The following is a 23,150-nucleotide window of genomic DNA, read 5'->3' on the forward strand; positions in this document are numbered from 1 at the left end:
ACAACTAAAAAAATTCTCCGTTTGGAATACAGCTGTTATGGGACCTTTTTATTTCCTAGCCATGGTTCTATCCATGTGCTGTCATGCTCATCTTGCTTGGTATGTGACCTACTTTTGGATTAATACGTTTATAACATAATACAGTGTAATATGTGATTACTGGTGGCAAGGGACTAACATGGCTTTCTTGTTTTCTTTCTATAGGACGGTGAATAATTTCCTCATGACTGGACCTAAGGTAAATACATGTTGATGCAACTTTCTGAGCACGTTTTTGCGTCAAAACACTCCCGAAAATGCAAATATGTTAGTTTTTTTTAATTAAAAACCTATTCTGAATGATTGAATGCAACAATAACTAACTTTACATTTTATTTTTCTCTCCCTAGGCTTTTCTGACATATGCCGGTAGTGTGCAAGTGGGCGCACAGAGTGGAATACACGAGTGTAAACACCAGTTCGCGTGGGAGCGCTGGAACTGCCCAGAAAACACGCTCCAATTATCTACACACAACGGCCTCCGCAGTGGTAAGACATGTAGGTCCATATTCATATCCTTGCATGACTTGCATAAGTGGAGTGGTGGAGAGTTCAACTCCAACAATTGTTCTTTTGCACAAAGTGAATTATTCAACACGAGGGGCTGATGTTGTCTGACCTCCATTGAGAAGAGAAACAAACCCAAAGTATAAATTAATTACTGGGACCACAGCGATGAAACACCATACATGCGCAACAGTATTGCACCCACGCACAACAATATGCCTTTACGCACGGTTTACGCACATTTTACGCACAGTAGTAAACTGCAGCCATTGCTCATTTATCGTTCCCAATTGGAATAAAAACTAATCGACTAATTTCACTTGTTATAGCAACAAGACAAACGTCTTTCGTCCATGGCATCAGCGCTGCCGGAGTGATGTACACGCTCACCAAGAACTGCAGTATGGGAGACTTTGACAACTGCGGCTGTGATGACTCCAGAATTGGACAAACAGGTAATATCTATTTTATGCATAATCTATTTAGGCTACCATTAGATGAATTACGTCATATTTGTTTTATCATTATGATAACTGAATAACAATGTGTGTATTTGATTCACCAGGTGGTAGAGGCTGGATTTGGGGAGGCTGCAGTGATAACGTGGCGTTTGGAGAGAAGATCTCAAAACAGTTCGTGGACGCGCTGGAAGGTGGACAGGACTCACGCGCAGCAATCAACCTGCATAACAACGAGGCAGGCCGACTGGTAAGATATGATTTTTCTTTACTCACTAGATTTTATTATCACTTGTTATGGACAGTGGAAGAAGTGTTCTGACTTTTAACCTGAGTAAAAGTAGCAATTCTACATTGAAAAAGTCCTCGCAAGTAAATGAAAAAGTACCTTTTGTGCGTAATAGCCTAGGCATTCCAGATTCATATATGTGGAACTCATTTTAATAACTTCATATAGGCCTACTGCAGATGAATATCTCAACCGAAAAACATATCGTTTATTTATGACCTGTATTCGTTAATAATCTCTATCTGTGAAGTAAATAGTAACTCAATTCGTTATATAAATGTAGTGGAGTTAAGAATAAAGTAGCATTTGTTGTAGTAGAAAAGTAGTGCAAGTAAGTTAGTAGTAGTAGCTACTACTTACTAGTAAATGTACTTTATTATACAATACCACTATTTATGGACTATCTGAATTCCAATATGTGCAATACACTGAGGCCAGGGGAGGAACATTTATGTTTTTTGGGGACATTTACGCGTGGGATGCAATCCAAGGAGGAGAAAGTAGTACATGTGTTGTGAATAAATAACCAACTAACACGGTCCCTCTCTTTGCAGGCAATCAAAGCTACCATGAGGAGAGCCTGTAAGTGCCACGGGGTGTCCGGGAGCTGCAGCATCCAAACCTGCTGGATGCAGCTGGCCGACTTCAGAGCGGTGGGTAACTACCTGAAGATGAAGTACGAACACGCAAAGAAGCTGGAGATGGACAAGAAGCCGACAAGGTCTGGGAACAGCGCGGACAACAGAGCAGCCATTGCACTAGCTTTTAGGAGCATCGCTCGCACTGAACTCGTCTACCTGGAGGATTCCCCGGATTACTGCGTCAAGAACCGGAGCCTGGGATTCCAGGGCCTCGAGGGGCGGGAATGTCTGAAGGGAAACAAGAACATGTCCCTGTGGGAGAGAAAGAGCTGCCGCAGGCTGTGCTATGAATGCGGCCTCAAAGTGGTGGAGAAGCGCATTGAGGTAGTCAGCAGCTGCAACTGCAAATTCCACTGGTGCTGCACGGTCAAGTGTGACAAATGTACGCAAGTTGTTACGAAATATTACTGCGCGCGTAAACAAGGTGGCAGGAAGCCACATAATAAAGCCAAGCGCAGGAACCGTGCGCAACGCCACTGACTACTATTTGTTGCATTGGATCTCTATTTCTATTATGGACATTAACAAACATTATTCAGTATTACAAGAATGTAACTTTTTTCAACTTGACATATCAACTGACACCTTTTAATGCACTTGTTCTTTTGATTTGATTCTGACAAAACTCTCCATTCATGCTCACTCGTTTGTGTTGGGTTTCAGGGATAACTGGTTTGTTGCGTCTGTAAATTGTCTTGTATTTTATATGTATTCTTAATTGAAATTATAATAAATATTTTTCTACAATACGCATGTCTCAATCCGATTTGTCACTGGCAGTATTTTGTATATTGGTGCCCTGGTGTCAAACAGCCTTGGGCAAGAAAATAAACTGTCTCCTAATGCCATCCTTTGAAATGCGCATATAGGCGTTTCCTTAACTCGTCATCCAATCAGCTTCCTCGGACCTGGGGGACAAAGAACAAGAGTCCCATTTGGTATCCATTCATTTAAGAGAGAAAGTGGCAGCACACAGGGCCAAAATAACGAGGTTTCTACTTTGAGGGCTGAAAGGTGCAGGAGAAAATGGTGCACTTATTATTTTGGCTCCTGACTCTTTTATACAAAATGTGTCCGGGACATGCTTGGTAAGAAACGTTTTTCTACTTTGCCTGCATCGTTTTAATTTGTGAAGACCAAAGATAGGCTTTATTGATCTAATTGTTTATCCTCTATCTTGTTCTCAGGGTGGCGAGTAACTTTCTTATGACGGGACCCAAGGTAAATACAAAAGATAACACTAAGTTTAGGATAACATTTCAAAAATGTGAATCAGGCTAAATATAATTGATGTTGCCTCTTCTGCAGACATATCTCACCTATTCAAGAAGCGTGCAGGAGGGCGCAATGAGTGGGATTGAGGAGTGCAGACACCAGTTTGCGTGGGACAGATGGAACTGCCCCGAAAGCGCAACTCAGTTTAAAGGACTGAGACGAGGTAGGTCGAGATTGTAAATGCAATTCCTGTAAAATACAAGTTGTGTGTAGGACTCTAAACGAAAAAAACGTACAGGCGTATGTGTTAAGAGTTACACAATTATTGAAGAAATATGTAGGGGCCCATAAATAAATACGAATGTTGGTCTTATAGTTACACAAGTTGCATTGGTTTTAATTATGCCTTATCATGCATAAGCCCAATCGATTGTTTTAATATAAAAAGTTATAGTGACCAAGTATTGTTTGTATTATTATTGATTACGCAATGCTCACGTTATCCTATTTCCAGCCACCAGAGAGACCTCTTTCGTCCATGCCATCAGCGCAGCGGGGGTCATGTACACTCTGACCAGGAACTGTAGTCTGGGAGACCTCGAAAACTGCGGCTGTGATGTCTCCAAGAACGGTAAAATTGGTAAGGTTTGCACCAAAATATCATTGTTTTATTATGACATGCACACAAAACGAATTATATATAATTGTTATGTTGTGTGCAGGTGGTAGTGGCTGGCTGTGGGGTGGCTGTAGTGATAACGTGGATTTCGGAGAGAGGATTTCCAAACAGTACGTGGACGCGCAGGAGACAGGTCAGGACTCCAGGGCTGCAGTCAACCTGCACAACAACGCGGCTGGGCGCCTGGTGAGTGCTTCTCCCACAACAAACATGTATCTGAAATTAAATCATTATGAGTGGTTTGTAACTTTCCCATGTTTCCAACAGGCCGTGAAGGCAACGATGAGGCGCATGTGTAGATGTCACGGCATGTCTGAGAGCTGCAGTGTCCAAACCTGCTGGACGCAGCTGTCAGATCTCAGAGACATCGGCAACTACCTGAAGTTGAAGCACAGCCAAGCGCAGAAACTGGACATCAACAAGAAGCGCATGCGTGCTGGCAACAGCGCGGACAACCGAGGAGCCATCGTGGACGCGTCCGGCAGCGTGGCCCAGACTGAGCTCATCTACCTGGAGGACTCCCCGGACTACTGCAGGAGGAACACCAGCGTGGGACTGTACGGCACCGAGGGCCGGGAGTGCCTGCAGCACGGAGAGGGGCTGACCCAGTGGGAGAGGCGCAGCTGCCGCAGGTTGTGTCATGAATGCGGCCTGAAGGTGGAGGAGAGGCGCACGGAGGTAGTAAGCAGCTGCAACTGCAAATTCCAATGGTGCTGCACGGTGAACTGCGAGGACTGTTCTCAGGTGATAGTCAAACACGTGTGCGCCAGGAGGGAAGCGGCTGATGGGCACGGCTATAGACGGAGGTACCGTGGACCCAAGTGAAAAAAAATGGCCTCGTGGTAAAATCTGTTAAAAAAAAATGGCCCATGAGCATGTTAAATGTCTCTTTGCACTTTTTTGTATCCTTGTATAAAAACGTACATGTCTATTTATAAATATTTTCTTAAAATAAAATAAAAAAGTTTAAAATACCTCTGAATGTGGTTTCATTTCGGTCAATAAACATTAGAATGTTTCACCTAATACATCCCAGGGTCATTGGATTTTAAGTGAGGGCACACAAGTGTCTATTAGAATAAGAATGCGGCGAATACACTCAGCCGAGGATTACATGGATAACATGGTGCAGCTCGCACCTATAGCCAAGATGTTGATCCACTGCCACTTTGATGTCAACGTGTATTGATTTCACTCAAAGAGCAGCAATGCTTTGTAAGAGAAATTAGAGGAAGCATTTCCACCACTAGAAATTACTTTTGGGGTTGATAATCCGGGACACTACAGCCTGTACTAGTCTTTTGTAACATCCCACAGGCAATGCAAATGTATCACAATGCATCAAAGAGAGGACAGTGTAACAGCAAATGTGACCCAACTTTACTGTTTAAGCAAATTGGGTTCCAGATATTGCACTGCAATTCTGAATCAATCCCACATTGAAAACAATCATATATAATCCTTTAATTTGCAAGTAATTAGTTCTAAGAGAAGCCTGGTCTCCGCCCCCTGGCCTATCTGTGTCTGAAGAGCCATTCATCCACCTCCTCCTGTCCTCTACCCCCTGCATCTCCAAAAATCTTCCTCCCAGCTGGATATGTCATAAATCTGCCACTGTGTCAGCTCAGTGAGTGATGGCATGGATATTACCTGCATGGGAGGGGGGTCCATGCCTGGGGGACAAGAGAGGGGGACGAGGCTGTTTCAGGCAGTAAATGAGGAGATAAGTGAGAAGTTACAGGATTATCATTGCATTATACAGTTGATCAACTGGTGTCAGTTAGGGTTAGGCTGAGATGATATGAATATTTCATTTTAAGATTATCCTGAAAAAAGGTAGTGTGACTCCCGTTGTTATCCTGATAATATGCTTTAAATGGCACTCAAACATACTGGAAACACTACATTTAGTTGAGAATTCAATATTCTTTCCTGAATCAGTTAGGACACACCTTTTAATCAAACGAAAAACAAATCTCGTATAGCACAATCATAAATCATAAGGTCCCACTGGTTAAACGATTAATACTTTTTTTTTTAAAAGCAACATTATGCAAGTCTGTTATTACATAATTCCAGTATTTTATTTATAAATCGGACTCAAATTTGAAAGCAAATCGCCACAGATCTGATATTTGAAATGCAATACTAATAATTTATTGGGTTTATATTGCAAATCCTGATCCAATCCTATATTGCCAAATCCCTTATATGGATCTCTCCATGAACTCTCATTGGAGTCAGAAAGTACACAGTTTGTGATAATTAGACGAATAAGCCCGTAGGCACTGATACAATAAACGTAGCATAATTGCAAATATACCTTTTTAGGGCAAAAAGTAATTGAAGCATATGGACAGAAACTACCAGAGGGAAAGTAACACGCTCCCAGACCAAAACACTCCCTCCCATCCTTCCCATTTGTCTGTTTTGCTTTGGGGATGTCCTGTATTTCCCATGATGCCCTGCTGTGCGTTAATGAAGGTTTCGCCCCACTGGAGGCCCTCACTGACCCGCCTCTCCTCTCTGCTCTCCGCTGAGGACATTATTGCTTCCATGTTGTTCCCATACGATTGCTGTTGCTCGATAGTGATTTACAAACTACTGGTAAACTCCCTAAACTGTGTCCTTTCTAGGGTCAGTGATTCATCCTACAATATGAAAACAAGGAGCAGCATAAGATAAGAAGTACTTTATTGATGCCAAATTAGGAAATGTTTCATTGCAGCAACATACAAAAAAACAAGGCATTGCACATAATTAGAAATGAAAAGAGTAGAGATAAGCAATTATAAAATATAAACATCTCAAAATAGAAATAAACCGGCATTCGAGAGTTTAGAAAATAGATGACATAAAATAGACTGAAGATAAAACAAATCTATAAACCATCTGACAACATAATAACAACACTATTGAAGGGCCAATCTTCAGTTAACCCAATATCAAGCAGGATATTATTTACATTACATGTGCAAAGAATGGAATATTAAATTAAATATACATTTAAAATGTACAGTGTGAAGTCCAGTTAACCAAAGAGAGGCTATGGAGCAGGGAGTTCTCTGCCAGCCAGAGGTGAGTTTCTAATGCACTGTTCCTTTGTACATCTGTTCATTTCACATATCAACATATATGTATATATTATTACAGCAGTGCAGTATGCAGTTTTACATTCTTTTTGATCTTATTCTATCTTTTATGTATATATTTGTCTTACTTTGCACTCATGTATTTGAGTTTGTATGTTAAGTATGTTGCATTGTTGGAAGAGTCTAACATCTAAGGTTTTCCTTGATAACACTTTGCTATTGTGCATATGACAAATACATCTGAAGGTTTTGCCCGCTTGCTTTATAGTTACACCCCGTTACATGCCTCCTCCACAGTGGCATGTCTTTCATTGGGGGTGGTATGTCTCCCAATCAGGACAGAGGAGGAAAACAGGGGAGGTGATCTCCCGCAGGGACCCCCCAGGAGGACTCATGTATTCACCCAGACAAGCCTGGGGGTCTGAGCGTGATTGATCATCCCCTCTCTCTGCTGCCCTCCTCTCTCACCTGGGTGTGAGATACCATGAGGCCTGTGGCTGGGATACAACAGGACTCTGCTAATACCTCTTAGCAGTTGAATCCGTGCCTTTAAAGGAAGCTAGAAGAACATGTGAACAGAAACTACAACAGAGGCTGTTTAGATCTCACCATATTTCAAAATGTTTACAGAATCTGCATCTCACATTGATGTTCATGTGAAAAATCAGACACATTAGTTAGAAGAAACTAAAATGATACGCTGCAAACTTGTGGTGGCGTACTTAGGTGTGTGAAAGGAAACCAGCAGGCTCTAAGTTTAGAGCGAGACACGCTGCAGTGTGTGCATAGCGATACGTTTGAGTGCTTTCAAACCACGGAGAGCTACTTTTACACAAAAGACAGAAAGTCTAAAGACATAACAAAAGCAATTTACTGGAAGAGAGGTCATTTTCGAATTTCCTTTTATAGGTAGGTGGAGTTTGTTCAAGACTTTAAATGAAACCAGTTTGTGAAGCCGCTGCAACACATGAAGCTCTGGTTGTGATTAAAGTGTTTATTTTGTAAGTGGATGTGATTAATAAAAGGGACGAGGATGAGCTGTAACAATGTGCCCTCTAAAGTGGACGTGATGGGATGGAACCAGCAGAGTCTCGCTGACTACATGAGGAAGGTGAGTATCAACAAGCAGCAACACAAGTGTTTTAGTATTTTCAATAAGAAGTGCCGTTTCTTGTATGTGATATGGGAAGGAATGTATCAGATTAATGTAAGCTAGGTAAACACTATAAAACAATGCAAGTGGCTTGAGTAATGTATAACATAGTTCAATGTTTACAGTTATATTTCTTTCATTATTCCTATATATTGAAATGCTATAACACTAAACTTATACATCTGACATTCAAAGACAATTTAAAACATGTGTGTTATTTCGTATCAGCTCAAGTTATCTGGTTGTGACAAATTAGTGATGAGGAGCAGCATAACTGGAGCACATTTCTTGGTAAGTATGTCTATATCTCTGGAGGCCTTTACACTTGTTTTACTATTCTGAAATACTAATTCTGTTATACATCTATCCTATATCATACAGCAAATGGCATCGTGTGAGCTCCAAGTGTTCCCCAGCCTTTATGTCCCGTGAGTCAGACTTCAAAATATAACTTGATGGGACACCAAACCATGAAATAAAAAATGGTTTTGTATCTTCATAGAATAATATCTAAGATCCAGAGTGACATCAACAAGGGGGAACAGAAGAGGGCTTTTGGTCAAAAGTAAGAAAACAGATTTGAGTTTATAACTTTTGCTGAATGTGAAACTGAAAAACATAACTTTCATATTTATTTATTTTTGGCGCAGATCAAAAGCACAAAAGTACCCAAAGCAAGGTAAATAACATGGATTCACCTATTCCACAGACATCATAAAGGTAGACCAATATCATGCTTGATGCTATACTTTTTTCCTTATCTTCAGTCTTACCTGCACAACAGGAAGAAGTTTGGGACTCCAATGAGTTTGTGAGTAACAAGCTATGAGATCATTAGTTTATAAGTTCAGCCACTTTAAAATGATAAAAACGTCAGGGTCTTCATTGTGTCCTTCTCTCCTCTAACCCTTGTTAAGTGATACATTTACCAACAGCTACTGTAACAAGTTAAAGTACACAGAGCAGTGTTCAGTGATCTGAAGTGCACATGTGCTCACTACATGTCTGGGCCCGGGGTCAGGACAATGACAGTGATCCTGACAATGGAGGCGGTGTCCAGGAAGAGGACGGCTACATCTGTGCTCTGAGTGAGCCTCAAGACGCAGACGACACGTACGAGGAGAGCTACGAGGCGCCGCCCTCTGTAGACACACTGAAGCCCCCCCCACCTCCCAGAGTGCAGCACAGTCACAACACAGGTAACAGAAAGCATCCTGACAAGCACTGTACACAAAGAAAGGCATCAGACGTGAAAACATATCGAGCTAGCTTTGAGATTTTCGGCTTTTAAAGTCAAATTGGTTTCAAATTGTATTTACTTTTAAAGTAAAAACGTGTGATTAGTGAGTGGTTGAATGTGACAAAGTTAATTTTCTTAAGTATTGCTCTTACTGTATAGGTAGAATTTGTAGGTATGTATCCTTTAGTTGAGTATTTTCATTATATTGTGCACACTGTATACATCTCAGTCAAAATGGGTACTTTTTTCTAAAACTAAAACTTTACAGATTGTGATTACATCGAAAGATGAAAATATATATATATATATATATATATATATATATATATATATACAATTATAGATTAAACTACCCAGCAGTATATACGCAATTAAAATGAACACACTAATGCAGAAATATAATACAAAAATATATTAAAGGTTATTTTTAAATGGGACATGTTTAATGCTTTGGTACCTTGATATATGAAAACGTTTTACTCGAGAATGATTTTGCACTTTGAACACTATTGCTAAAAAATAAAGAGTAATTCTTCCATGACTGCATGCGAGCAGATGCTGTTCCAGAGCCGATCCCTGCTGAAAGGAAGTCAAAGGCTGCATACCCTCGGACCACAAGCAACAGCCATATTCCTCAAAGACCTGTCAATGCGCTACGTAAGTGTACATTTAAAAACTCCACGATCACCGGACATATTGATTATGATGCTCCAAGCATTCTGTAAAAATATGTCTCCCTTTTCTGAACCCCAGCCCCCCAACCCAATCTACCTGTGGACAGGAGCAAGAAGCCCTCCCAGACCGACGTTGCAAAATCAAGTATGTACTGATTACTGTGTAAAAGTTAAACAGCAACATGTGGTCATCGTGTGACAATACTACAACTTGTCTGTGTTGCACTATCACTCATGTCCACTAGAGGGCAGTGCTGTCAAGGCTCCCGACTCATTGACAGGCAGGATCCCAAAACCCAGAATCCCCAGAGCTACAGATGTGTTCAACAGGTAGTTTTCAGATTCATTCATTTCAATCATCATGACACAAAGTATAATTTAACTAATAGTGAATGACTTTAAACAGCCCAATCCGAATTTGGGCTTTATTCTGATTGATGTCAGTTGCCTTGTTGTATAGGTATTACGTGTTAATGGCGCACATATTTGTATACATGTCTAATAATCTTTTTAATACATTGATCTTGTGTTGTTAAACATAATTGACATATACGTGTAAAAAACGGCTGCATCAAATTATCCACACGGGCATACATGAGGGGTCCCTTGAATGAATTGTATTGTAAGGGGTCAACTAAAAGTGTATGCTCTGGGTAATGAGCTATTATGGTTTTCTCATTGATGTTCCATTGAACCTCTCCCCTCCCAGAATAAGTAAACGCTCTCAAGTTCCTTCAGCGCCCACACAGCCTGCTCCGGTTAAATCAATTCAAGAACCAACAAAGGTGAGAATCAAAGTGGAATCACAAATGAGCCATGTTCTACTGTCCAAGCTTTAGAACACCACAGTACTTTGGGAACTCGACCAGCAGATGGCGCTGTTGTAAAAAGGAACACACCGGTGCAACCCTTATGTCTGCTGAACTCTACAGACTTGCATTTAATTCAAAAGCTTGGGTACATGGAAATATCTGTTACATTTGTGCTTCAACAACAATAATGTCCAACACATGTTTGTCACTACAAAAAGAGAAAGAAGAGGAAATGATTTATAAAGCCCTTACTATGACTGTCTTTGTATAGTGCATTGAGGGTTTGGATCCCAGTTGGTATGGAGGGCAGGTGACCAGACGTGAAGCTAAAGCTGCTCTCAGAGAGATGAACAAGGTCAGGGGCTGCCTCTCACATATCTCATCCTCCTCTTTCTTGAGCACACACACACACAGACACAGACACACACAAGGCAATCGAAATGTTACAGAATGTTATTTGCAAAATCATGTTAAACTGACTGAAAGTATACGCCTGAGTGCATTTGTCCACATTTGTGTTAGTAGGACGGAGCGTTTGTGGTGAGGGACAGCTCACAGGGCGCACTTGAGCAGCCTTACACCCTGATGCTGCTGAAACAAGGCAAGGTTTACAACATTATGATCCGTAACCAAGGCAACTCCTACTCCCTGGGCACCGGCCTCAAAACCACCAAGGTAAACGGAGTATGATTTTGTTAGAATGAGAGGGAAAATGCCAGTCTGAAAAGTTTCCCCATCTTGTGGCACGCCTCGGGGTGTGTTGGATGCTGACTTGTGTTGCGCTGCGTCATTAGGTCCCTGTCATCTTTTCTTGTGTGCTGCTGTGCTGTAGAGTTTCCCCGGGGTGAAGGAGATGATTATCCATCACACACACACCCCTCTGCTGCTCATTGATGCCACAGCCCGGAGCTCTGAAGCACAGAACCAGTGCTGTCTGCTGCACCCTGCGGGACTCTGACCACCACCAACCTAATGGGGCTGTTTACTTTGGTTTCTGTATGCTAATGTGATGAATCAACAACCCAAAACAAATGTCACCATTTTCACAACCACCAAGGTCATTGTTATGCAATTCCTCTTTTGTAACTTGTTTTGCATTTTGACTAAGCAGAACGGGGAAAAAGGGAATATTACAACATGGCTGGTGGTTTGTATATTTTATTAAACCATGTTTTCCCAGACACACAGCATTACCTCTGTTCTTCATGTTTCAAGTTGTCATGCTGGGGGCTGCTGCTTCAGCGCCTCGTGGATTCTCAGAGGAGGCATCTTGTCAGGGTGGCCAACACAAACGATCAGATCACATTGCCTCAGCTGGGTCTGCACTGCAGGAGGACAACAAATACCTTGTTTTAGAAGAAGAGCCTCGGGTCAACACAGTTCTTAGATAGTCCAAAAGTCACGTTTCAACAGAAAGTTCTACACCAAGGATGGAAGAACATAAAAGGGAGAAACCTGAGAGATAAAATAGCATACATTCCTTTCTATTTTGTCATCGTATTATTAGTCAGTACTCACTGTACCGACACAAAGATACATTACTCCTCAGGAGTGACTAGCAGTAAACTTTAAATTGCTTGACATATCACATATTTTCAGCATGCGAATCATTACCAGGTTTTGATTATGTTTCGCAATCACACTAAACTAAAATGCATGCAGAGTGTGCATACTAAATTAGGTAGATATCTGAGTGATGTGTTGGTAAGCAGAATTATTGTACGATTGACAATGAAAATAGAGGAGCAACTCACAGCTGGAACAATCAAAGCTATTTCTGGGTGAAACATCACAGACAAACTAAGAAATGAGCATTTAATGGTTGGTCAAAATAATTCTGCTTTTTAGGTTAAGTAGGTTTTCTATTTTAAAATGGGCACCAGCTCTCTAAAGTAACAGGTTATCTTTCATAATTCCTTTTCTTTAGTACAAACTGGTGTATTCATTTCTTGCTTTAAAGCCAGAACAATGTTTTTATTCAAAGAAACACAACCTCTGACACTTGTTTGCAGGCATTAAAGGTATTCAAGTAAGAATATATGTCCCTAATAACACAGTAAGCAGAGAACTTTGACTGCCTTTACTCTTTGCAAAAAAGATAAACTCAAACATCATGCCTATCATCAAATAGCATAATAGACAACCATATGTGTGAATTCCATCCGTTACTCATATCTACACATCAGCAGAGCGCGATCTGACAGACGTCATGTAAAATTGTGTAACTTTGCACCTCTGACATTCACAAGCAAAGCAAGGCAAATTTGAGCAGCAGTTGGAGTGCAATAATCCAATTCTTGCTATCACATTTCAGATCTAGGATAACAGTTACATGAAGCGCTTTGCATATTTGCAAATCGATCATCAAGGTCATCGTACTTGCCGTCAGCAAGACTCAATTATTATTTTGTGTGAAAGGAGCAGATTGAGGGAAAACTGTCACTTACATGCCAGTTGATCTATGCAGTAAGATAAGGAGTCCAGCCCTTTCAGTATGTTTACCAGATCGATGCAGGCAGTTGAGGGAGCTTGCTCTGGGTTTGTGTCTGCGTTATCCATCTGAAAAACAATTGAATAACAACGAAACAAGATTTGTCAGTATGGTATTAATTTAATGTGTATGGGATTAATACATACCATACACAAGATCTTACACATTTCAAATGTAATTCTTATTGCTGGTGTTACATCGCAACTAAAATAGAAGCTATAATGAAAGCAATACAATACAAAAGTAGGTGCCAGGCATGTCTGACTATTGTCTATTAAAATAAACACAGGAGAACTTATTTTCTTTTTCTTTTTTTATTGTTCAACTCAGGAGAAACAGAACACTCCATCACCACCAAAACATGCAAATTGTGCAGACCATGCAACAATAAAAACACACTCAAAGAGCTCAGTATGGGCATTAGTGAATACGAAATACTGTTTTAAAGACAAAAAGGCAGAACCATCGGTCCAAATACACATTCTCCATAGCAACGTATAAAAACGACTTTTACAAGCGTTCCACTTAGTCTCAGTGTAATCTTGTCAACTAAAAACTCTAAATAACATCTGAGTAGGTGCTATGGTGGTGGGCTCAGGTCAAATGCTACTTTCTGACTCGGGCTCTTGTCGGTCTCCACAGATAATAGCTCTGCATTTATTATATGCTTCTTCCAGTTTCTGCATAGAAGTCCCCAGCTCGGGACTGGTCCGCAGTGCCACCATGTCATAACCCATCCAGGTCAACTGCACTATAGGTGCACAGAAAAAGTACATGTATGTTAGCTAACACAGCTCCACAACAAACGATCAATTACTGTGTCTGTAAACGGACAAAGTAACTTACAGGATATATCTTCCACGGCTTCTATAACTCTCTCCAAATCCTTGTTCACCTGCAAGGCGTCGTTGATGCTTTCTTGTGGAAGCTCGGGGAGCGCAGATGAATCGGCCATCTGAATAATAAACCGGCATACGAACTGTATCAGCTGTCGGTTTGTTAAACAGTAACAATACACTACCTCCGCAAATAAAACGGATTTTAGCTAACACCAGCAAGCTGTTGCTGACGCTAGCTTGTCCTGGCTGAAAAGCCTAATTTTAGTTCATGCTAGCTAATGTTTGCTAATCGTAGCTAATGTTTGTTTATGGTAGCTAATATGTTTAGAGCTAGCTAGCTCACTGCGGTCCAGTTAGTAAGGTCAAGTTAGCATCGTAGGTTCTTAAGATCTTAAGTTAGGTTTGCAACACAAACACTTTCAAATATCAGCTTAAGTTTTATTCTATCAGTGTATGGGTTGAAGATGTACTAACTAGTATAAATGCAACAACTTACGATTGAGTGCTGTTCTTCGGCAAGTTGGTTTGAACTAAAAACAAAGGTCTCGCGCTAACCCAAAAAAAACCGACGTAGTGGCCTTCTCATTTTAAAACATGATGACGTAAATTCCTACGATTTTCAGGATAATGTAAGACAATGTCCTTTCTGTAATTGTTTAACTTTATATATATTTGTATATATATATATATATATATATATGTTTATATGTTTTATTTTTATATGTTTATTGCTAATGAAGATAATGAAAAAAAAAACGCAACATCATGATATAATGATAACATGCCATGTAATGAAAACACAAACACTGTGGCCAATTGTAAAAAGTGATCATTTAATTTGTGAAATTCTAGATTACGAAAGGATATGGGCAATGTCCCCTAGCATTTCGTATTCATTTAAATGATATCAAAATACTATGTATTCAAAATTAAACTATATATCACTACAGATATTCTAACACTGTTACTAGTTACTAGTAATAGTTTATGCTTTCATGGTCTACTTACCTATAATTCTACATCTTAACCTGGGAGCAAGAGGCTATTGCTCTTATGCTACATCACAATTTTCCTTTTTTTGGAGTGTGGTCAATCTTTACAGTTAATACAAATACTTTATAATATATAATTAAATACTATCTATATAGAACAAGAACATAGTCACAAAATTGTCTTCGGGATCGTAGTTTATCTTCATAATAACTACTCTGTTTACTCAAGAAATGCTTATTAAAATGTAGAATTTAAATTCAAAACTTTGAAGTCAATTTACATTTTCATCATTATCATCAAAAAGTTACAGAGGAGTGAACTTAATCAATGTTGCAGTAGCAGCTTGAGTGGAAAAATATTTAATTGAGGTTAAAAAAAAACCTGGAGGGACTGAACAAGCTGACAGTATGAAAAAAAAGTGGGAGGAAACAGGATAAAGATCTCACCTGAGAAAAGAACCAATCACATGAGGCAGGGAAACAGATAAAGCAGGTAAGGCAGGTGAGGAGGGGCCAACAGACAAGAAGAGAGTGGAGAAGAGCATACGACTTCGAAGTGTAGACACCATCATTTGGATCAACTCACATTCAAATACCTGCCAACGAAGAAAAGGACTTCGGGAGCTGACAATACCTCTCCACAAAGAACATTGTCACAGAAAGGAGAAAGGCAAAAGGAGATTTAAAGAGGTGAGAATACATTTCACATGTCTTCATTTGAGACCCAGGGCCAGTCTCCACCTCGGTGTGGCCCGCAGTTCCCCAGCCTGGGTCAGGAGCCCCCTGAGCTCAGCATGTACAGTGACTGTTACTACCCCCCTCCCTCACTGCCGAGTCCTCAGCGCACCGCTCCGACTTCCTACGACATGAGCGACTACACCTCCACCCCAAACCCTTACCTCTGGTTCAACGGCACCGGGATCAACACACCGCCGTACTTGGCTACAACGGGCCCACCTGGTAACCCAGGCCCCCCCTTTGTCCCCCAGCACTACGGCATGCAGAGGCCCTACCTGGGTCCTGCTGGAGCTGGGGGCCCAGGAGGGGAGCTGAGCTGGTTCTCTCTCCCGTCACAAGAAGACCTGATGAAGCTGGTCAGACCTCCCTACTCGTACTCCGCTCTCATCGCCATGGCTATCCACGGAGCACCTGACAGGAGACTGACATTGAGCCAGATTTATCAGTACGTGGCTGACAATTTCCCCTTCTACAATAAAAGTAAAGCTGGATGGCAGAATTCAATCCGACACAACCTGTCACTCAACGACTGCTTCAAAAAAGTACCAAGAGATGAGGATGATCCAGGTAATATTTGCTTTTTGATTTCCTTATTTTTAAATTTCACCCCAACAAGGGCATATGTTGTATGTACCATCGTGTTTTATTGGTGTGTTGTATAAAGCTTTTTTTTAATTCAAATTGAACCTCACTAATTCTGCATTCTTACATCACAGGCAAGGGCAACTACTGGACACTCGACCCAAACTGTGAGAAGATGTTCGACAATGGAAACTTCCGCCGCAAAAGGAAGAGGAAGTCTGATTCCCTCTCCGGTGGAGATGGCTCAGGGGCTCCGGAGTCAGGAGACAGCGAAAGGGGAAGCCCCAAACACTCAACTGCCCTCAACATGTCTCCCACGGCAGACCGGATCCCCTCCCCTTCATCGTCGGGCCCCGCTCCTTGCCTCAGCAGCTTCTTATCCGAGATGTCTGGAGTGACAGTAGCTAATGAAGTGGGGGGTGATGGGTTAAGTCGGCCACTGCAGATCAACCTAGATGGGCCTCATAGACCTGGAACCTTTAGCAACTATTCCCCCAACTCAGGCGGACAAGAGTGGGGACCCCAAGTATCAGCTCCCACTGTGCTCTCCTCTTCACCCACCAACTCTTCCCTAGGCTACACCAGCCCCATCCTCAGCCAGTACAGTGCGTCCAGTGGGCATTTCTACCCAACACTTGGCTCGACAGGAATCATTTATCATCGTGAGGGCACAGAAGTTTAATAAGACATTAAAGGGGGGGGTGGGGGGTTGGTTTCTGGTAAAGACTTTCCACAGGAAGTGTTACCTGTCTGGTCACTTCAGTTTTTTCGGTTGTGAAAAACACGGAGTTTGCGCTGACTGAGGCAGTTGAAGATCACTATAGCGTGTGACATCAGAGTAAAAAGGCTTTGATTCCCACAGAAACAGCTGAGTCAGTAGCAATGCACTAGAAGTGTCCCTCCCTTAAAACCGCAGTCAGCCTCTCTATCAGATCCTCAGTCAGCTTTTATTCGAAGTAAAGCAAGTCTCTATCAGATCTGACTCATTACTAACAGATCCTGGATCCTATCTGCTGACATCAGGCCATTCCACACTGCTATCTGAGATTCTTTGATGGTATCACCCATACAGCGCTCAGGCAGCACATTTAGAGTAGTAGTTGAATTACACCATTGTCTACTAAGTCTGTGTAGGAATTAACTAAAGGTAGAATTTCTTTCATGTTTTTTTCGTAGGCCTAGTAGTAAAGCTTAACATCTGATGAAGTTAGAGTCCTGGAGTCTGAAAATGTAATTTTATCTTGTAAATATGTCAATGTGTTATGTAATGTTATGCATTTGTATTGTTGGTTTGTTGGTTATTGTAAAAAAAAATCATTCCTAATGTATGGTATGCTATCTATGTTGTGTTTTTGATATGAATAAAAGGAATACACTCTACACTTTATTTCTCATTTTATGTTCATGAAGGATGATATTTTATTCAAATGAAGGAGCCATAAGATTTCTCTCAAACATCCAACCCATTCAAAAAGAAAGTTAGGAAAGAAAGTAAGCGTTCACTGACAGAAAACTGTCAAATAAGCGATGACCAGTAGAGTAGAACCTGCATGTCGGTGAAACCCGATCTTTGTGTGATGGATTGTTAACTGATTCTACTAAACGGTGAAAATCCACGTTCCCATGCTGTCCCTCTTTGCTACACCAAACACTGAAAAGTCAGTCACACCCTCAATACACAGATACTGCTGACTGGATGCAAGCAGCTCTATCTGTGGAGAGGGACCAACTGTAAAAAGCTGTAAAGATGCTGAGGCGTGAATTAACGGCTAAATAAACACCGTCACTCAACATAACAATTGCAGTCTGTGTATTAAAACTACGATCATCACATATAGTTGAGAGTCGTATGAAAGTAAATCAAGAACCTCTTGTGTGTATCAAGTCAAAGTTAGGAGATGTATTCACAAAGAAAGAGGTGAGTGCTGTACAAAGACATTCAGGTTAGTTTCTCCAGTGACTCATATTCATGGGAAGGTACTAAAAACAAAAAATATACATTCAGCAATGTGTGGTATACATAACACATGTAGTAATATAAAGAGTAATATGATATCAGAATAATGTATTTATCACGGGAGAGTAGTGTGACGGTTTGGAAGGAATACAAAGAGAAAATAAAGTAAAATAGAATACAGTCTTAAACATCAGAAGTCAAAGTAAAACTGTGCAATTTCAGGACAAAATAAAATAGAATACAAATATTTATATTAACATAAGAAGTTAAGAAAAGCAGTGCAAATGTGCTTAAATATTCCACACCAATTAACATGTACAATTGTGTAAATTACAACATATAGTGGTGTATAAGTATTAATACATACATTAATGATGAAAACAGATTATTGCTCATAATGTAGAGTACAAAACAGTAATAATAAACGTACAATTGCTAATATGTTAATATCTGTTATATGTCTGATACAACAAACTGTAATTTAAACACTAATATAATAGGATATTATACATTTTACATTTCAAACACATTATACTCTATGAGTCTGTGGTTCCCTCTGCAAAATGTTAATTTTGGCTTTACATAATCATTAAATACAATATTATTAATGTTATAGTTGATAAACTGTGACAAATAGAATCATTTGACCAGTTTTATTCCTGTTCTCTAGTTGTCCTGCACCCTTGTTATTAAAATAAATATAAACCCTTTGATCGGTGTCAGCCTTAGGCCTTTATTTACCCCGAAACACAGGCAGCATGACAGTCATTTATACTAAACACAGAAAGAAAGACACCCACACTTCTAACCGAGAACCAGTGGAATTTAACATCCTGGCGCAATTGGCAAAGTGTGTAAGTGGTTGGAGGTTAGACGGTCAACCTGTCAACATTTGCATAACTGATTTTAAAGGGCTGAGGTTCCATTTGGATGGATCATAAAGTTCAGTTTATTAGCTGTGTCAAGACTTTAAGGCATATCTGATTTAAAACCTGTGATATGTCTTGCCTCACACTAAGCCGTAGACCTCATTCGGAGAAACATGACTGTGCCAAATTCATATGCAAATAGATAGCTTACAGAGGGGATCATGAGCTTTCTGGGTTTAAATAAAAGTACAGTCAATATTAGTATATCACTGTCCCAATATGCCACACTTGTATCCCAAAATGTCTTAGCACATGGATAGCTGGTGCAGACAATTTGTTTGTTCTTTAGCTTGTTCAGACTCCGGGCTGGCAGTTGAATGATGTGGCATCAAGAACTTTGGTGGCCCTTTTTTTTTTTTAACATGACAAATATCAGGCTTTTGTTTAAGAGACTTCAATAACAACTGATGCAAATTTGTAGCCGTTAATCACACCAAGAATGGGGATGACAGGGTCAGAGGGAGAAGGCAGCGTTCCAGATGAAGCTGCCCAGATAAGAAACGGAAAAACCTGAGGGATTTACCTTAACGACTTGATGAAACTAAAGTCAACTTGCCTTTATCAAATCTCACAATACTTATGTTGATACATAACATCCTTTGTGTGTTTCTTGCACATTTTTCATTTTGGACAGTAAACCTCAAACTCAGATTACACACTTGCCTATCTTGGAACAACATTCAGTTATTATACTGTTTTCCTCCTGGCAGTTTCTCTTTCCTTTCTAGTTGAAAAAAAATCATCTGCTGGTTTTTCTGCTTTCTTTCCAAATAGGCAAGGCAGTTTTATTTAATAAGCATCCTTTATGCAGATGGAATTTGAATGTGATGTACAGAGAAGTCAGAGCAATACAAATAAAATTAGTAAAACATTTAAAGGTTAAGGCAATATAGTTTGACTTAAAATATAAAAAATAAGATGCAAGAGTTAAAGAATGAAAAAAAAATGATGATCTTAATTAAATTATAACAAGGCCTTTGACTTAAATACATATTGCATTGTATAGCAACCTGTATCCAAACCAAAACTATGAAGCATTGGTGCACAAGCCACTAGAAATGGAATTTGTCACAGTTTCTCTAGGTGCAGGGATTCCCAACACAGCATCCATCACATGTTACTGTAGCTATATGGACCTTCCTTGCCTCAAGCAGTAGAATTATTGCTCAACAGAGTTATACGATTAAAATCTATAAATCCTCATCTACACCTGCTGCCCTGTTTCCTGGCTCGTGTCTTCCACACACCTGTCGAATAACGGAATGCACACCCCCTCACCCTCACTGTTGATGTGTGTGTGCGTGTGTGTACGTGTCCTTGCAGTGCGAGTTTGTGATGTTTATAATATAAACTCAAGACAAAGAATGATTACACTGCTGCGAGAGATGAGAGATTTGTGTGTGTAAGAACTGTCCTGATTATTTCGCGGAAACAAAGATTCCACACCTCACTGCACGGTGGATAAAGAGTGTTTAAAGTCTGACAGCTCATAAATCTAAAGAAAATAGATTTTTGTATAACTGCTACCTGCAGAAATCTAACTGTCCTGGTCAACCCAAAACACACACACGCACCTTCTGTATTTACTAAAACAGTCCCGTCCTATCGAGGCTGTTTGGTAAACGGTAGCAGAGAACGTGAAGCCTGGAGACATGTCGTCATGCCCAGTGCCTCAGCTCTGCATTAGCTGCTTGTGTTTAGTATAAACATCCACACACTCCAGACACACGCATACAGGTGATGAAAGAAGCCTTTATCTACTTGCCCTTTATCTTGAAGTCATTGAACAACCTTTCGTTTTTTGTGCCCGTTAAAGGTCAATGGAAAACCAAGAATCCGTACAATTTCCACCACAGCTTGTATCCAACTGCTGATGGCAGAAAATGCTCTTACTTGGAAAATTCTCAATTTGTCCTTAAGTTCTTTTTGCAAAATTGGATTCCAGAAACATTGCCTGACAATAAAACTCTTAACAAGATTGCCTAAATATGCCATTGCCATCACCAACGTCCCGCAGCCTACTCCCAGTTAAGAAAAAGTAGAAGTCCCAATTTGCCCAAGGGGGATTAACAATCTCCAATAAAAAGCATGCAAATACAGCGGCTCCTTCTTGGAAAAACTAGGTGCTTCCAGGTGCTTCCAGGTGTCCCAGACTCCAGAGAATAGAGCAGCGAGTGATCATCCCTTCCTAAACATGGCTTATATACAGGATTTGGGGAAAAGTGAAGTTTAAAGACAAACACAGAGTGCAGTGAGACAGTGTGTATATATGAATCATTGCTATTTCACCCTAAAATATTTTTCATGTCAACATGCAGTAAACATGGCGATATGGACAGGGCTCTGCCAGAGAGGGAGGGAGAAGGGGAGAATGTGTCTTCCTCTATCTACAGGTGATCTAAGAAATTAGAGGCTTTGTGTAATGTTATTCTGTTTTGACTAATAGTACACTGAGAATAAAAACATTGGGTTAACTAAGGCATGCTGTGCTGGAAACAGACAGCCACAGTGAAGATTTAAGGTCCATACATTCATTTTTTTCAGGGACACTCTAGTGATGTAGGTCAACCACTTAAATACAGATTAAAATAATTCAACAGATTAAAAAGATAAATCATGAAGGAACATGCTTGGGAATGCTACAGTAAGGGAAAGTCTTCCTTCTGGTTATATTTTAAGTAACTGCCTCTGATAGCTCCCTGGAAAAAAAACGGCAAAGCTGATAAAGGCGAAGAAGAAATGTAATATAACAAGCGTCATTATTATTGCTTTTGTATCTAATGTTCCTTCTGGATGGAACAAGGAATAAACCCACTTTCTGAACATGACGCCCATCTGAATCTGGGTCGTGTACATGCCAGCTGAATCGCTCAGACTTTACGAGGCTGGGTTTTAGTATGCAAGGAGGGGACTGCTTCTGTTCAGTAAGCATGTATTTCCATTAGCCAGCTTTGAAACCTGACCAGAAAGCATGAATGCTATCCAAACAGAAGACACATTGCTTACCAGAAAGCCAAACCAAAGAAAGGAAGGAGAATAAACTACAATGGCTTGGTTTCCAGTTTGCAAATGTGTTCATTAACCTTTAGACACCAGTAATCTCGCCCCAGGCAGATGTCAGCGTAAGAATGGCCATGCTTATTATAAAAGTATTCAATTTGGAATATAGACATGAATTAAAGCTGTATTTCTTGAACATGTAACTACTGTATATTGATGCACGGTAACTATGTTGCCAATAGTAACCAGTGGAGGAAAGTAACTAAGTACATGTATTCAAGTACTGTACTTAAGTACAATTGTGTGAGACTTGTACTTTACTTGAGTATTTCAATGTTTTGCTACTTTGTAGCAACAATTCAAAAGTAAATCATGTACTTTTACTTCTCTACATTTATTTAAAACCTTCAGTTACTTTGCAGATTTTGATTAATGATGTGAAATATAATCAACACTTAAATCAACCTTTAGTTACACTTGGAGTAAATTCACAAGCTTCCCTGCAGTATACAAATGAATTATAACTAGCTTTGATAAACACTTTCATGCACTAATAATTATAATAAAAACATATAATATTATTCTTTAAATGGGCCAATCTGCATAATGAGTACATTTAGTTTTGGTACTTTACGTATATTTTGATGCTAATACTTTTGTACTTTTACTTGAGTACCCTTTTTGAAGGCACAACTTTTACTTGTAACAGAGTATTCCTACACTAAGGTTGTTCTACTTTCACTTTAGTTCAAGATGTGAGTACTTCTTCCACCTCTGCTGCTAACTATTCCAGTTGTATATATTTGCATTCTGAACCATTATT

At 40.1% G+C, this 23,150-nt stretch overlaps 5 protein-coding genes across 6 annotated transcripts; 4 read left to right on the plus strand and 1 right to left on the minus strand.

Moving 5' to 3' along the window:
• Positions 1-37: 37 nt before the first annotated feature.
• Positions 38-2,558, plus strand: LOC117475227 (protein Wnt-8a-like). The gene is made up of 6 exons (XM_034121392.1): positions 38-99; positions 205-238; positions 390-528; positions 876-1,001; positions 1,112-1,254; positions 1,848-2,558. The coding sequence occupies exons 1-6, from the start codon at positions 38-40 to the stop codon at positions 2,412-2,414; spliced, it is 1,071 nt and encodes a 356-aa protein (XP_033977283.1). The 3' UTR covers positions 2,415-2,558.
• Positions 2,559-2,960: 402 nt separating this feature from the next.
• Positions 2,961-4,746, plus strand: LOC117475215 (protein Wnt-8a-like). The gene is made up of 6 exons (XM_034121381.1): positions 2,961-3,022; positions 3,122-3,155; positions 3,243-3,372; positions 3,664-3,789; positions 3,872-4,014; positions 4,096-4,746. The coding sequence occupies exons 1-6, from the start codon at positions 2,961-2,963 to the stop codon at positions 4,651-4,653; spliced, it is 1,053 nt and encodes a 350-aa protein (XP_033977272.1). The 3' UTR covers positions 4,654-4,746.
• Positions 4,747-7,904: 3,158 nt separating this feature from the next.
• lcp2b (lymphocyte cytosolic protein 2b) lies at positions 7,905-11,982 on the plus strand. 2 transcript variants are annotated; one of them, XM_034121351.1, is made up of 14 exons: positions 7,905-8,031; positions 8,302-8,364; positions 8,455-8,501; positions 8,576-8,638; positions 8,724-8,752; positions 8,841-8,884; positions 9,095-9,272; positions 9,869-9,970; positions 10,067-10,132; positions 10,233-10,317; positions 10,697-10,772; positions 11,071-11,154; positions 11,325-11,474; positions 11,632-11,982. In XM_034121351.1, exons 1-14 carry the CDS (start codon positions 7,954-7,956, stop codon positions 11,755-11,757), a joined length of 1,191 nt encoding a protein of 396 aa, XP_033977242.1. In that variant the 5' UTR covers positions 7,905-7,953; the 3' UTR covers positions 11,758-11,982. The 2 variants fall into 2 exon arrangements, with proteins under 2 accessions (XP_033977242.1, XP_033977243.1); XM_034121352.1 differs by having other exon boundaries at positions 11,594-11,740.
• A 1,622-nt stretch (positions 11,983-13,604) lies between these two features.
• Positions 13,605-14,721, minus strand: syce3 (synaptonemal complex central element protein 3). Its single transcript, XM_034121353.1, has 3 exons — positions 14,626-14,721; positions 14,137-14,245; positions 13,605-14,041 (listed from the first exon to the last, which is right to left on the minus strand). The coding sequence occupies exons 2-3, from the start codon at positions 14,243-14,245 to the stop codon at positions 13,890-13,892; spliced, it is 261 nt and encodes an 86-aa protein (XP_033977244.1). The 5' UTR covers positions 14,626-14,721; the 3' UTR covers positions 13,605-13,889.
• Positions 14,722-15,625: 904 nt separating this feature from the next.
• foxi3b (forkhead box I3b) lies at positions 15,626-17,821 on the plus strand. Its single transcript, XM_034121227.1, has 2 exons — positions 15,626-16,426; positions 16,576-17,821. The coding sequence occupies exons 1-2, from the start codon at positions 15,829-15,831 to the stop codon at positions 17,121-17,123; spliced, it is 1,146 nt and encodes a 381-aa protein (XP_033977118.1). The 5' UTR covers positions 15,626-15,828; the 3' UTR covers positions 17,124-17,821.
• Positions 17,822-23,150: the final 5,329 nt, after the last annotated feature.

The sequence above is a fragment of the Trematomus bernacchii genome, unplaced genomic scaffold, assembly GCF_902827165.1.
Source record: "Trematomus bernacchii unplaced genomic scaffold, fTreBer1.1, whole genome shotgun sequence".
NCBI lineage: Eukaryota > Metazoa > Chordata > Actinopteri > Perciformes > Nototheniidae > Trematomus > Trematomus bernacchii.

Bases quoted from the DNA above. Each gene is read 5' to 3' on its own strand.
- LOC117475227 (XM_034121392.1), top strand. From the start codon at position 38: ATGGGACCTTTTTATTTCCTAGCCATGGTTCTATCCATGTGCTGTCAT. The intron at 239-389 runs GTAAATACATGT...TTCTCTCCCTAG, and splicing joins TCCTCATGACTGGACCTAAG to GCTTTTCTGACATATGCCGG. The intron at 1,002-1,111 runs GTAATATCTATT...TTGATTCACCAG, and splicing joins CTCCAGAATTGGACAAACAG to GTGGTAGAGGCTGGATTTGG.
- LOC117475215 (XM_034121381.1), top strand. From the start codon at position 2,961: ATGGTGCACTTATTATTTTGGCTCCTGACTCTTTTATACAAAATGTGT. The intron at 3,023-3,121 runs GTAAGAAACGTT...TCTTGTTCTCAG, and splicing joins ATGTGTCCGGGACATGCTTG to GGTGGCGAGTAACTTTCTTA. The intron at 4,015-4,095 runs GTGAGTGCTTCT...TGTTTCCAACAG, and splicing joins ACAACGCGGCTGGGCGCCTG to GCCGTGAAGGCAACGATGAG.
- lcp2b (XM_034121351.1), top strand. From the start codon at position 7,954: ATGAGCTGTAACAATGTGCCCTCTAAAGTGGACGTGATGGGATGGAAC. The intron at 8,032-8,301 runs GTGAGTATCAAC...ATTTCGTATCAG, and splicing joins TCGCTGACTACATGAGGAAG to CTCAAGTTATCTGGTTGTGA. The intron at 10,318-10,696 runs GTAGTTTTCAGA...CTCCCCTCCCAG, and splicing joins GCTACAGATGTGTTCAACAG to AATAAGTAAACGCTCTCAAG.
- syce3 (XM_034121353.1), bottom strand. From the start codon at position 14,245: ATGGCCGATTCATCTGCGCTCCCCGAGCTTCCACAAGAAAGCATCAAC. The intron at 14,042-14,136 runs GTAAGTTACTTT...GTGCACCTATAG, and splicing joins AGCCGTGGAAGATATATCCT to TGCAGTTGACCTGGATGGGT.
- foxi3b (XM_034121227.1), top strand. From the start codon at position 15,829: ATGTCTTCATTTGAGACCCAGGGCCAGTCTCCACCTCGGTGTGGCCCG. The intron at 16,427-16,575 runs GTAATATTTGCT...CTTACATCACAG, and splicing joins AAGAGATGAGGATGATCCAG to GCAAGGGCAACTACTGGACA.